This window comes from Condylura cristata, unplaced genomic scaffold (genome assembly GCF_000260355.1).
Source record: "Condylura cristata isolate star-nosed mole 26May11 unplaced genomic scaffold, ConCri1.0 scaffold00038, whole genome shotgun sequence".
NCBI classification, from domain to species: Eukaryota; Metazoa; Chordata; class Mammalia; order Eulipotyphla; family Talpidae; genus Condylura; species Condylura cristata.
Genome location: NW_004567139.1, coordinates 4,042,597 through 4,055,364, shown reverse-complemented (window position 1 = coordinate 4,055,364; position 12,768 = coordinate 4,042,597). Strand labels below are relative to the sequence as shown.

The 12,768-nt window shown below is 33.4% G+C and overlaps 1 protein-coding gene across 6 annotated transcripts in view; it reads left to right on the top strand.

Annotated features, from left to right (window-relative positions):
- Positions 1-12,768, top strand: part of ABCA6 (ATP-binding cassette, sub-family A (ABC1), member 6) — a 61,158-nt gene that overhangs the window by 17,215 nt on the left and 31,175 nt on the right. For all 6 annotated transcript variants that reach the window (XM_012733117.1, XM_012733115.1, XM_012733119.1 and 3 more), the window contains 6 exons: positions 377-603; positions 3,514-3,655; positions 4,366-4,551; positions 8,145-8,292; positions 10,194-10,362; positions 11,471-11,529. In XM_012733117.1, the coding sequence (XP_012588571.1) occupies positions 377-603; positions 3,514-3,655; positions 4,366-4,551; positions 8,145-8,292; positions 10,194-10,362; positions 11,471-11,529 (931 nt within the window). The remainder of the gene's footprint in view (positions 1-376; positions 604-3,513; positions 3,656-4,365; positions 4,552-8,144; positions 8,293-10,193; positions 10,363-11,470; positions 11,530-12,768) is intronic.

Genomic DNA, 12,768 nt, shown 5'->3' with positions numbered 1-12,768 from the left:
AACTAATTCCAGAGGCATCAAGATTTTGATGAAAGATAATATATATCATATATGTTACACACTATTTATACACACACACTCAGGCTTTCATATATTTCTACAATGAAGCAGTTATAGAACTGTTGAAATTATATTTAGGCAAAGGAACATTGTTCTTTTTCTTTACATTTTTTAGTTGTTATAATGTGACAGGAAATTGTAAAAATAATTTACAAGGCAAGGCCTCACCAGTTTCTCTTAAGACATAACCATAGGACACTACTAGGACTGGGATGTTGACACAATTGGTGCAGTCACCACAATTTATTAATATTGTAAAATGTTCTACAGTTTAAATAATGATTTTGCTTATTTAAACCCTAAAACCCTTATTTAGGTCATGACAAATCACTCTGTGATGGAGAAGTTGATGTCAGTTAATGCAATAAACATGAAGATACTATCTTTTATTTCTAAAGAGTTTCTTCCAAACGAGATATTTATATTCTACTGTTTGCTTTACTTCTCTTCACTTACATACTTTGTGTCACTCAATGTGACAAAAGAAAGAAAAAAGAATAAGGACATGATGAACATGATGGGTCTACAAGATTCTGCATTCTGGTGAGTGTCAGATTCAAGTAATGCAAATGAATAAAAGGAGAAATTAAGAGGCAGTGACAAAGAACTTTTGCTTTGGCAATCATGATTTAAAGTTGGTCCATCAGCTACTTTTTTTTTGTTCTGACTTGATGATTTCATCTTCATTAAATTTTGCCTAACAAAAGAGTGAGCATAACCTGCTGAGCACTTTTTCTGTGCCACAAGTTGGTTACACCAGACTGTGACTGTGAGAATGGTAGCATTAAGATTCTAGAGCGCAAAGAGTTGGACAATGTCAAATGCATGATGAGGCTGTGAGCTGGAACTCCCAGCCAGAGACCAACCCCAAATGTGACTCTCCTGTGCCCATGGTTATTTGATTTCTGGAGATTTCCTCACATAGGGAAAAGTAAAATGCTAGAATGGGTAGCAGGTATTGAGGGGTAAATAGTGTATGCCAGCATTAACTGAGATAACCTACAGAATGCATCCACACAACTGAATAAGAGCGTTTGCTTCAGATACTGACATATTGATAGCTCATCAGTGATTTAGAGAGGCATATATACAATCTATCTATCTGCTATCTGTCTGTCTGTCTATCTATACATACATTCTGTATTTGTGTTACAGTAAAATCATTGCAGAGCAGAAACAAAGACCTACTACTATAATACAGAAGTAAATTTAGCAGATTAAAAAAAAATGCTAATTATACAAACCTTAAGGATCCAAGAGATCAAGGCTGAGAATTCTACAATATGATCAGTTATAAGCTCCCTACTATCTAGAAAAAATAAATGTTTTATTCCCCTCCAACCAAGCATTTTTTGATATCAAAATCTGGGAGATATTTTTGTGCGTATGCTTTCATATCAAGAAAATATTGATGTGAATCTGTGAAATAGAAACTATTTATAGAACAACTCAGCAAGCCACATGGTCCTGAAATAAAATTATGTTTAGGGAATTTTCAATTTTCTATGAAGTATATTTATTAACAAAGAGAGTTTCTAATTCTAAATATATGAATCATGTAGCAGAAAAAGAAGAAACAGTGACTTGAAATAAAAAAGAATGGAGGAGAATATTTTTGCAGTGGAAATTTTGGATATGCCAAAGAGTGGGTGGAATGTGTTAGAGAGGAGATCTATGTAAAAAGGAACTTTTTAGAGTCCAGGGCATGCCACCAGAGAATAAATAACTAGGCATATATCAACTCTAGATTAAAATCACAAAGCTGGATGGTTAGATATGGATTTATTCTCAGGGTAAATGCTTCCTAGAAAGCATTTAACTAAAACTTAGCAAAATGAATTTTTTTACATTTCCTTAAAACTTACAAAGAAAAAGTTTCTGAAACATTTTAAATATAGGCTGTTTATTGGAACACATTTTATGGTAAGCTTTCTATGTACTAATTAATAAATGTAACCACTAAAGTGTGATGCATTTTTTTATATGAAGGTTTTCCTAAGTTAGTGAACATCACCCCTTCCCTCTCAACTCATGGCAGTGAAGTTCCTTTTTCTTTGGTAATGTTTTAATTTCCTCCATTTGTAATTCGCCTACTATGGTTTTTTTCAGTTCCTACCTATAGTAGTTCCCCTCTGCATTCAGGAAGTGGCTTCTGCAGTATGTTTTTTAAAATGCTGATGTTTCTAACAGTCTGAATTATCATAATGACATGAAATGTAGTAAGAAGGCAAATAAGCAGGAAAAATGTTCTACTAGGACATGTTTATGCAAGAGCCTAGGTTAAATACTCTTGTAATTTTCTTCAATTGAATTGTTATTTAATCAGGCATCTTTATGTAAGGGAGAGAGCTCTGGACTAAATGAAAGTCTGCCACTTCCTCTTAGCTGTGTAATTGATTTACTTTGTGATTTTTAACACACCTATTAACTAATAATAGGATTATTAATAGTTACTCATCTGTAAAATGAGGAACTTGCCCTGAAAATACCCTATAGGCTTGTTAGATCTGAGATTGCATTCTATTTCTTTATACCTACCTCATACCTCCTAAAATTGTGAATGTGAACCAGGGAAACAGAACAAGGTGAACACTTTATTTATATCATAATTATTTCACTTTAAGTTAACATCATTTAAATTTAATATTATGTTAAATATATTAGTTAGTATAATAACATTTTACATATGATTGAATGTAATCTAAGTTGTATATTTGCATGTAATCAATTTAAATGTATTATTATTAGTTAAAATGATTTTTATAATAGTTTATACCCATTTAAATGAAGAAATCACATATAGAAATAGCAAGAATGGGGTGGATTTAGTGTAGTTATAAAATTCTACTTTTTACTAATCTGGAGAATGGAAGTGAGTTATCCCTAAAAATGGTCAAATTATCATCTGTACCCAATTTTCCAAGGTTGCTTAATCACCAGATGTTAAGTTTCCTTCCAGTTCTTAAGTTAGAATACTTTGATAGCATATAATGCTGAAAAAACAAAAACCTTACCCCCTTTAAGTTAACAGTAGCACCTTAAGGAAAATTTTGTGCATTTGCCAAGAGAGACAAATCCAAGAATATTCTAAGCAATAATGCGCTCAAAATAAAAATTGGGAACAACCTAAATGTCCATGCATAGAAGGGTATATATGCAAAAATGAAATAGTACACAGATGTATAAAATATTTTATATGTTGATTGAGAAAGAAGTTGCAGAAGACTACATATAAAATGATACTACTTATGCAGTTTCCACAGTAGTTATACAATATGTGAATACAGCACTGACCCTCATTAGCACAACCTTGCCAATATACTACTCGTAATATTTTAGTTATTCGGATAGGTGGCAAATGCAAGGGCTGTCATTGTATTTTTTGTTTAGATATTTGTGTTTCTAATATTTAAAAATAAAGTTAAATTAATTGAATTTTTGGTCTTTGTTTAGGCTCTCCTGGGGTTTAATCTATGCTGGCTTCATCTTAATTATTTCCATAATCATTACAGTTATCATCGTATCTACCGAAATTATAACCACAATAAGTTTCATGGCCATATTCACCCTCTTTTTCTCATATGGTTTATCTTTGGTAAGTTTACAAATTTATTACCACTTCCTCTGCTTTAGGTCATAGTTATTAAACTGTGTGTGCATGTGAGTATGTGTAAATCTTTATGGGTGTAAGACAATGATGTGCTCTAAATAAAATTGGACCACTGCATTGCATAAAGGTCCGAGTTAAAGAAATGATGCATTAAAAAGAAAAAATATATTTTCACTAAGAATATCAAGAACTTTCCTAGATAATTAATGAAGATGTGCTTGGTCCTCTTTTCCCTCAAGAGTCTCTCACATTGCATAGTCGATTTTCCCAGTATTTCTTTTCCTCTTAATTCCACTGTTTGCTGGCTTCCCATGTCATTTCTTGTTTTTCTGAAAAGGGTCCCTAATTTCTTTCACAGTCTAGGTTGTTTTCTGGAGAAGTAAATGCTCTTTTTAGTACATTAATTTAGTTTTTCTTCAGTCTTTCTAAATTTGCATTTCCTGTCCTTTCTTCAGTTCATTTATTGTCCAGTTTTCTTAATGTGTTCTCAGCCGTGCAAAGCCAACATTAGAGCACAGCTTGTAAGGACCCTCTTTATAAAGGCACTGAGAGAAAGACTGAGCATAATTCCATCTTAATATTTTCATCATTGTCTCACTGATAAATATTTGTTATGATATAAAGATTCATATTTGATTGTGCTACCCATGATTCCCAGTGAACCAAATATAAATAATGACTTCTTTTTCTTTTAGTTGACATTGTCATTCCTGATGAGTGTGTTGCTAAAGAAAACCGTCCTGACCAGTTTGGTTGTGTTTCTCCTCACACTCTTTTGGGGGGGTGTGGGGTTCACTGCATATTATAGACAACTTCCTTCATCTTTGGAATGGATTTTGAGTATGTGTAGCCCCTTTGCCTTCACTGCTGGAATGACGAAGGTAAGAGCATAGTTCACATAATTCATTGGTTTTATTATTTAAGCCTTCAAACAATTTCATCCTTCATCACTTCTTCATCACTTTTTTTAAATTAAGAGCTTTTATTCTAAACAATTCTACTCAAAAGCTAAACTTGAAAATGTTATTGATACACTCAAAAGAAATTAGCATCTCAAATCTTGAATAAGATAGATTTTTCACATTGAAGATACATTTTCTTGCTGAAGTGCTTTTGTCTCTTTTTTATATGAAAATATTTAGCTTTTCTCTTCACATAATGAAAACATTTTGTTTATTAAAAATTGTTATGCAAATCTCTTTTGTGACCTCAAATATTTATATTTAAGATGTAAATATAGAGCTTAACAAATACAAAATAGACCAAAGTAATCATGACTATATCAAAGAAAATAACTGTCACAACCACAAATATTCCTAAAGGTAGAAATTTTGTAATTACTTCTTTGCTTTGTATTATCACATAAGAATGTGTTCCTAAGTATAATTGTTAGTTTAGCCTGTTTTCAGCTTTATGGATGTGATATTGTACAAAATCTATGATTGAAAATCTGACTTTTTCTCTCAGCTTGATGTTTTTAGATTTCATCTATAGATTATATGAAGCTATTATATACTGTTATGTGGAATTCTGTTGTGCTATGCTATCAATTTCCTTATTGATGGGCAAATCTTTTACAGTCTTTTGCTATTATTAATAACTGCAAAAAATCTTAATGAATATGAACATTGTCAGAGTACAAAGGAGATCATCCCATATCTCTGCAAGTAACTGTAAGCTGCCAAATAATCACATAAGCATCAAACACATGGACTAGAAAAAAGAAAATCAAAAAGAAATTTAATAATAACATTTAAATCTTCTGTATAGATAGGAGAGAGACAGTACATTGGAGGAATTCACCACGTGGCTTCACCTGCTTTCAAACAGCTTTACCAAAACAAGGGAGGTTGGGAAAGAAGAAAGAGTTCACCAAGGAAGGCACAGTAAACAAAGGCATACAAATTAAAGCTTTGCCTTAGCCACTGAAAGGACATGAAGAGATTAGGGTTTCCCAATACCATGAGAGGGACATCATTATAAAGAATTTCACTTGTCAGTGTCTTTCTCAAAAGCAACATCCATCCAGCCTGCGAGGCTTCCCATCAATTAAAGTTTTTAACAAGGATATATTTGGGGGTGGTAGATTTTTCTCCCTTATAGTATCTAGGAGGTGAATAATGGTACCTAAACTATGTGCATCTAAATCTTTGTAGGGCTACTAAATACTTTTCTAAAGTGGTTGTATGAACTTTTGCACCAGGAGGGTTTTAGAGCTCCAGTTGCTCCAAATTTTCAATATTTGCTACTATCAATCTTTCAAATTCTAGCCACTCTTGCGGATATATAATGATTTATCATTGTGATATTATTTTCCTGCTTATTGGTGAAGTTGAATATTCTGTGTCCTGTTTAGTGACTTTTTGGGTTTTTCTTTTTTAATAATTGCCTCTCTCATTTTTACTGATTTTAATTTTTTCTTGTTTTGTAGGACTTCCTTATATATGCTGCATATAAGACAATTTTCACATGTTACTAACACATCTACTCTCATGATAGTGCTTTTAACGAACAGAGGTTCTTAATTTTAATGTAGAATGCCTTTCTATCTCTATGAAATCAAGGCATACACTGAGATTATTAAGATATTCTCTTGTGTTTATGCTGGGATCTTAATTGACTATCTTCATATTTGTATATAAAATCCATTTCAAAATAACTTTTGTGTGTTTATAGGTAGAGGTATTATTCATTTGTTCACATGATATCCAATTGTGTCTGTTCCATCATTGAAAAAAACCATCCTCCCCTTGAATGTATAATAATGTCAACTCAATGAAGAATGTATTACCCCATCTGTCTGTCTACATGCTGTTGCCACATTGTCTTAATTGTTTTGTTTTCTAATAGGTCTTGATATCTTACAACTTTCACAACTTTATATTCTTTTTTCAAAAATTTTTTTCCTTTCCAGGTTATTTGCAATGATGTAAATTTTAAAACACACTCACTAAGTTATACACACAGATTTGCATGAATCTGTTGAGTGTTTGATGCTGTTGAATTTTCAATCAAGTTTGGTTTTTTTTTGGTTATGAAGATTACATATGTTCCATTCATTTTCCCTTAGTGTTTTAGTTTTCAGCATAGTCTTGCATAGTTTTGGTTGATTTATTCCAAAGTTTTTATACTTTTGATACCATTGTATATATTATAGCGTCTGTGTTTAATTCATATTTCTAAATGCTTGTTGTTAATGTAGAAAGATGTAAATGATTCTTGCACATTGACATTTTATTCTTATTATATATTATAAAATCAAGTCCTTCAAAATAACTTGTATGTATTTATAGGCATAAGTATTATTCATTTTTCACATGATATCCAGCTGTGTCAGCACCATTATTGAAAAAAACATCCCTCCCTTGAATGTATTATATGTATTACATAAACATTTTCTAGTTTTATCTTTGAGTTCCTTATGTATAATCACGTTGCCTACAAATAGTGATGCTTTAATTTTTCTTCTTGCAATCTTTATGCCATTTATTTATGTTCATGCCTTATTGCACAGAGCAAGACTTCTGGCACAAATTGAATAGAAATGCAAAAAAAGTAAAAGCTTTCAGCATTTCACAGTTGAGTATGAGTCCTTGTGTTGGTCTTCACACCCTTAACTCATCAGATTAAGAAAAATCTTTTATCTTAGTTTATGAAGACTTTATAATCACTGGTTATTAACTTTCATCAAATTTTTTTCTGCCTATATTTTTCTCCTTCAATGTATTTTATGCTGAGCTACTCTGACTGACCTTCAGATGTTGTTGTAGGCTTACACTCCTAGAATAAACTCAATTTTGAAATGCTGACATTTTAACATATAGAAGTTATAGAGTATCTACGGTGAGGAAATGGATTTCAAATCTGGACTTCCTGGATTCTGATTTCAATTTTGTCACTCCTTACTATGTGATTTTTTTTTAACCTCATCTAGTTAAGCTACTTAACATCTCTATGCTTCAGTGTCATCATATGTGAAATACAGATAAAATAATTAGGCCTACAATTATGGTGAATATTAACTGGGGGAAATATAAAAAGCACTTAGCACAGTACCTAGGACATGACCGCTATTGTCATATGACAAAATTATAAATATAAATCTTTACTTGCAGTAATATTTATGAAAATAGGTAACTTTTCCTATCAGTATCTTAAAATGCTTAAAAGAATTGTTCTTTCTAAAATTTGTACTTCTTTATTGTGTAGAATAATTATAATATTACAAAGACTTACAAGAACAAGCACATAAATTGTAACTTAAAATCACATTTTTAGAACATTGCATTTTTTAATCAATATTTCCTCCTTAAATTCCTTTGATACCTAAAAACAGAAATTGTTTCACTAATCACTTCATTATAACAGCTTCTTGAAAAGTTAATTTTTAAAGTGATTCTCCTGACTGCTATGCTGTGTTACTTTTATTTACTTTATTTAACTATTAATTGTTATTTTTTTGTTTGAATCTTAGATTATCTACCTGGATTATAAAATGAATGACATAGGTTTTTCTGACTCTTCAGAAGACTCATATATGATGATAGCAATTCTTGCCATATTGACTTTTGATGCTCTTATCTACTTGGCATTGGCTTTATATTTTGACAAAATCTTACCTTGTAAGTAATAGTGGGTTTTTGTCATAACTCTACAGATATCGCTCACTTGCAAGCTCTTTCTTTCTTTCTTTTTTTAAAGATTTACTTATTTATGCATACAGAGCTGGGGTACAGGCCAGAGGTGAAGGGGAAGTGAGAGGATTCAACAGAGACAGAGTGGGGAGCAGAACAGGCCAAATGACGAAGTACACAGCTGAGGGTCACAGCGGGCAGGTCAGGAGAGGTCTGCCGCGCCACGCGGGTCACCTCCAGGGTGGGGATTGAGCTCATGCTGAAGTGGCTTTAGCTTCTTAGTGCTGCGCTTTAACCTGCTGTGCCACCAGGTAGGACCCGCAAGTTCTTTCTTAAGGTTATATAAATATATTTTAAGAAATGAAGAATAACAAGTATTTCCCATCATAAGCTAAATGAGTTCATTTTACCTTTGTAGTCTTAATAGTCTCAAGAAATTTTTTATGTAAAAATACATTCTTCTGACTTTAATATAGTAATACATATGATAGTTAAATAGTTATATATACAACAATGACAATTATAATCTGAATTATAAATAGATGTCTCTTTTTATGAAGTACTCTAAAGCATTTTCAAAGAATATTATTTAGGATTTGTGTCAGAATAGTTAGAAGTAAATTAATTCTTAAGGTGTTTTGGGCCAGTATATGGCCGTCATATGTTAGAAATATTTCCTAGGGCCCTCGCTGATGGAGCAATGGGTTAAGGTTCAACAATGAAGCTAGTGGCAGCTACTTCAGCACAAGTTCAATCTCCAGCCAGGGAGGTGACCCACATAGCACGACACACCTCTCCTGACCCACTCGCTGCTCTCCTCAGCAGTGTACTTCGTCGATCTGCCTGTTCTGTTCCCCACTCTGTCTCTGATGAATCCTCTCCTCTGGCCTGTACCCCAGTTCTGTAAGCATAAATAAGTAAATTTTTTTAAAAAGAAATACTTCCTAATAAATCTTTGTTCTTGTAAGAATGGGGAAGATTGCAAAGTAAGCACAGTCAGAAAAGACCTCAGATGCAGTACAGGGAGTGTCTTCCTCTCTGCCCTCTGTTTCTGGATGGAACACTTGAGATGTCCATCCTTCAAGGAAATAGCAAGAGGAAAATAAGAGGAAACTTGTAGCATTGTTCTGAAATTGCTTTTCATATGTTGATATATTTGCAGCATTATCTTGCAAACAATGAAAGACTTTGCATAAGTCCAGAATTCCTTCGCACCTGGAATCAGAATGCTTTTTTTTCTGTGCGGAATCTTCTTACTTATTTTTCATTGTCCCTTCCCTTTGGATTGGATTGAAGTTTGTCTTAATATGCACCTATGTACTTATGTATATTTCTGTCTGTCATTTTTGATTAGTACAGGATGACCCATAATAACAAATACTGCTCACTGTTTTAAACTCTGGAAAATGATCACCCATTCATCTTGAATAATTATAAATTTTTCTTTCCCTTTTGATTCACAGAACATGTAGATTTTAGTATTATGTTCACTCATCTGTTGTGGTCAAGTATGTTCTTAAATTCACAACGATGTCTCCAATTATTTCAACATGGCAGTTAAAACTTTTTCTTCAAGTGCTCAGCTTCATTCATTCTGTCTTTTTTTTTTTTTTCATTCTGTCTTTTATATCACATTTTATTTAAACTTATTTATATTTTGTCCACAGTTCTATTACACTGTGTTACTTTGGGAATGATATCTTATTTCCACTGGATTTTCATTGTTTACTGCATCTCTAGGTCATCTTCTCAATAAGAGGAAGTTAGAAGGGAAAGAATTTTCTCTACAGTGATTTAAAATCCCAAGACAGTCTGTACTCTTCTGAACGAGGCTGCTCTGCTTATGTGCTGATGTTGTTGTGATATTTTATTGCCTCTTGATTAATTAGATGGAAATGACCGCCGTTACTCTCCACTATTTTTCCTGAACTCATCATTTTGTTTCCGGCGCCAGAGGATTGGTAATAAGATCCTCAAGAAGGAGCAAGATCTTGAACATCCTCCTAATGATTATTTTGAACCAGTATCTCCAGAATTCCAAGGAAAAGAAGCCATCAGGTGATCTCTCATACTAATATAAGGGTGCAAGGCTCATCCATTATTAGCCAATAACAAGCTGAGCCTACAGCCAGCCACTGAAGAACAATGTGCTTTTGTGGCTGTCGCTTGGAGCCCCAAGCCTATGTGTGTTTTAGCTGCTACTTGAAAAGAATTTCTCTTTGCTTAGTTCCAGATAATGTTACCACATCACCTTGCACCTTGTCATTCCCTTTGGTCTTATCTCTTGCCCCCCACATCTCTATGTAGAGATGCTCTTTTCTTTCTTTCAATCCTTTCTTCCTTCACTTTATCTGTTTTACATAGAGTGATGGAAGAATTAAGTAGTTTAGGATCAGAAATTCTCAAGTTTGTAACCCACATGCTCCTCTCACTGGATGTATAAGCTTTTCTCTGTCTCAGTGTCCTCTAGGATGCATTAAATTTTCAGAGATGCGTTTAATTTTCACAAAATGCTTGTGAGGCACTTTTATTATTCCCATTTTACCAATGAGAAAAGCAAAGTACTAAAAGGTTAAGTCTGTTGCCTAATGTCAGAGATAAATGAGGAACTGGACTAGAATTGCAGCTGGCTCCTGAGTGTATGCTCTAAACATCCTGCTACTATAGAGATGCCAGGAAGCAAAGGGGGGGCAAATAAAACAGAACTAAAGCTGGAAAGTGAAATGTTTCCCTCTCTGACAGATATAGGATGAACTTAAGCTCCCAGTTTTTATCCTTCTCATTCTGAGGGGCAACAGCCTTTCTCCACCAGCTCCATAAAAATAGTTATTGAAAAGGCAAAGGGTAAATGAACAGTGAAATCATCAGTGGCTAAAGAGTGCAGTTCAATGAGCTGACTTGCCCAAGAAGAACACCAAAGACTAGAGGAAGTGAGAATAATTAAAGAATACCCTATTTTCTTAGCAAAATCATAATAATTTAATTGTAACTTTCTAGACATTTATTTTCCATCTTTCTAAGTAGATTGGCATTAACAACTTTTATCTCAAAGGAAGGCACTGATGACACCTATTTCTCTAGCTAGCATTGTTCCTGACCTATTGTTACTCTCAATACTTTTGTCACTTGTGTGTTGGCTAAGGAAGTACCCTCTTTGTCGTTTCAGAATCAGAAATGTTAAAAAAGAATACAAAATAAGGTCTGGAAAAGTCGAAGTATTGAAAGGTAGAGAAAAACATTTGACTGTTTTAATTGACTTCTTGATAAAAAGTGGGGGCAAATCAAGGAAAAGTTTGAAACTATGGAAAAACAAAAGAGAAAAAGAAAAAAGATATAATCTAATTCCATCTTCTGGAATTTGACCTGTTTAGTACCTGGACAGGAAATCCTTCCAAATGGTTCATTATACATTTATAAAAATGATTCATGCAAGTGAAAAGTGTGATCTCTTTGTTTTTTTAACATGAATTCATGATAAAAAATATTTTTTTTGCACTCTGAGGAACATCTAGACTTAAAATTGATAAATTATATTTTATACTAGCAGGGAATTTGCATGGTTTACATGTTCTGTGAGATTAAGACAGGATGGCGGCATTTTTGATCATGGATTTTATTTCACAAGTCAAAGCCCTATGACAGTTTGCAATTTTAGTGAACTACCTTATCTACACTACATATTCTCAAAAATATAGTTTTTTTTATAACAAATTGTTCAAACAAGCATCAAAATCGTTGGTCATGTTTCATAGAGAACAGTGTTTTTTAATTAGTAATGATTTTTAGGAGGAAGATGAATATTTTTTAAAGATTTATTTATTTATGCATTCAAGAACTAGGGTACAAACCAGTGGTGGGGGGCGGTAGAGATACACCAGAGACAGAATGGGGAGCAAAACAGGCAGGTTCTCTGAAATATACTCTGAAAGGAGCAGTGGGGAGACAGCAGAAGTCTACTGTGCCATATGGGTCAGCTCCCTGGCCAGGGATCGAACTTGTGCTGCAGTGACAGCAGATAGCTTCATAGTGCTGCATTTTAACCCTTGTGCCACGAGGGAGGGCCCAGAGGAAGGTGAATTTAAGAGACTGAGAATTTAAAAATTAACAAAGAAAAACCATGGACACCCCTCTCCAAAAAAAAAAAATGCTTGATAGCTCTCTGTGTATGTGCAGAAATTGTACTTGTTTTCTGATAAATGCAGCATTCAACTCACTCTTCCTTGTGCCTTTGAGATTCACTCTATATTTCACCCATTTAACAAACTTATCAGTATGCATGTGTATGTTCTCTCTCCAGATTTTACTCATCACATACAAGTAGATTTGGCTTCTTAAATTTTAACCACAGATAGATTGAAATCTTTGTAGATTTATCATTTCAGTTCCCAACACACCTTCTGAACTACTTCTACACCTACCAGTGACTGAGCTTCTTCTTATGTTGAAACATCTTAAACTTCTGCA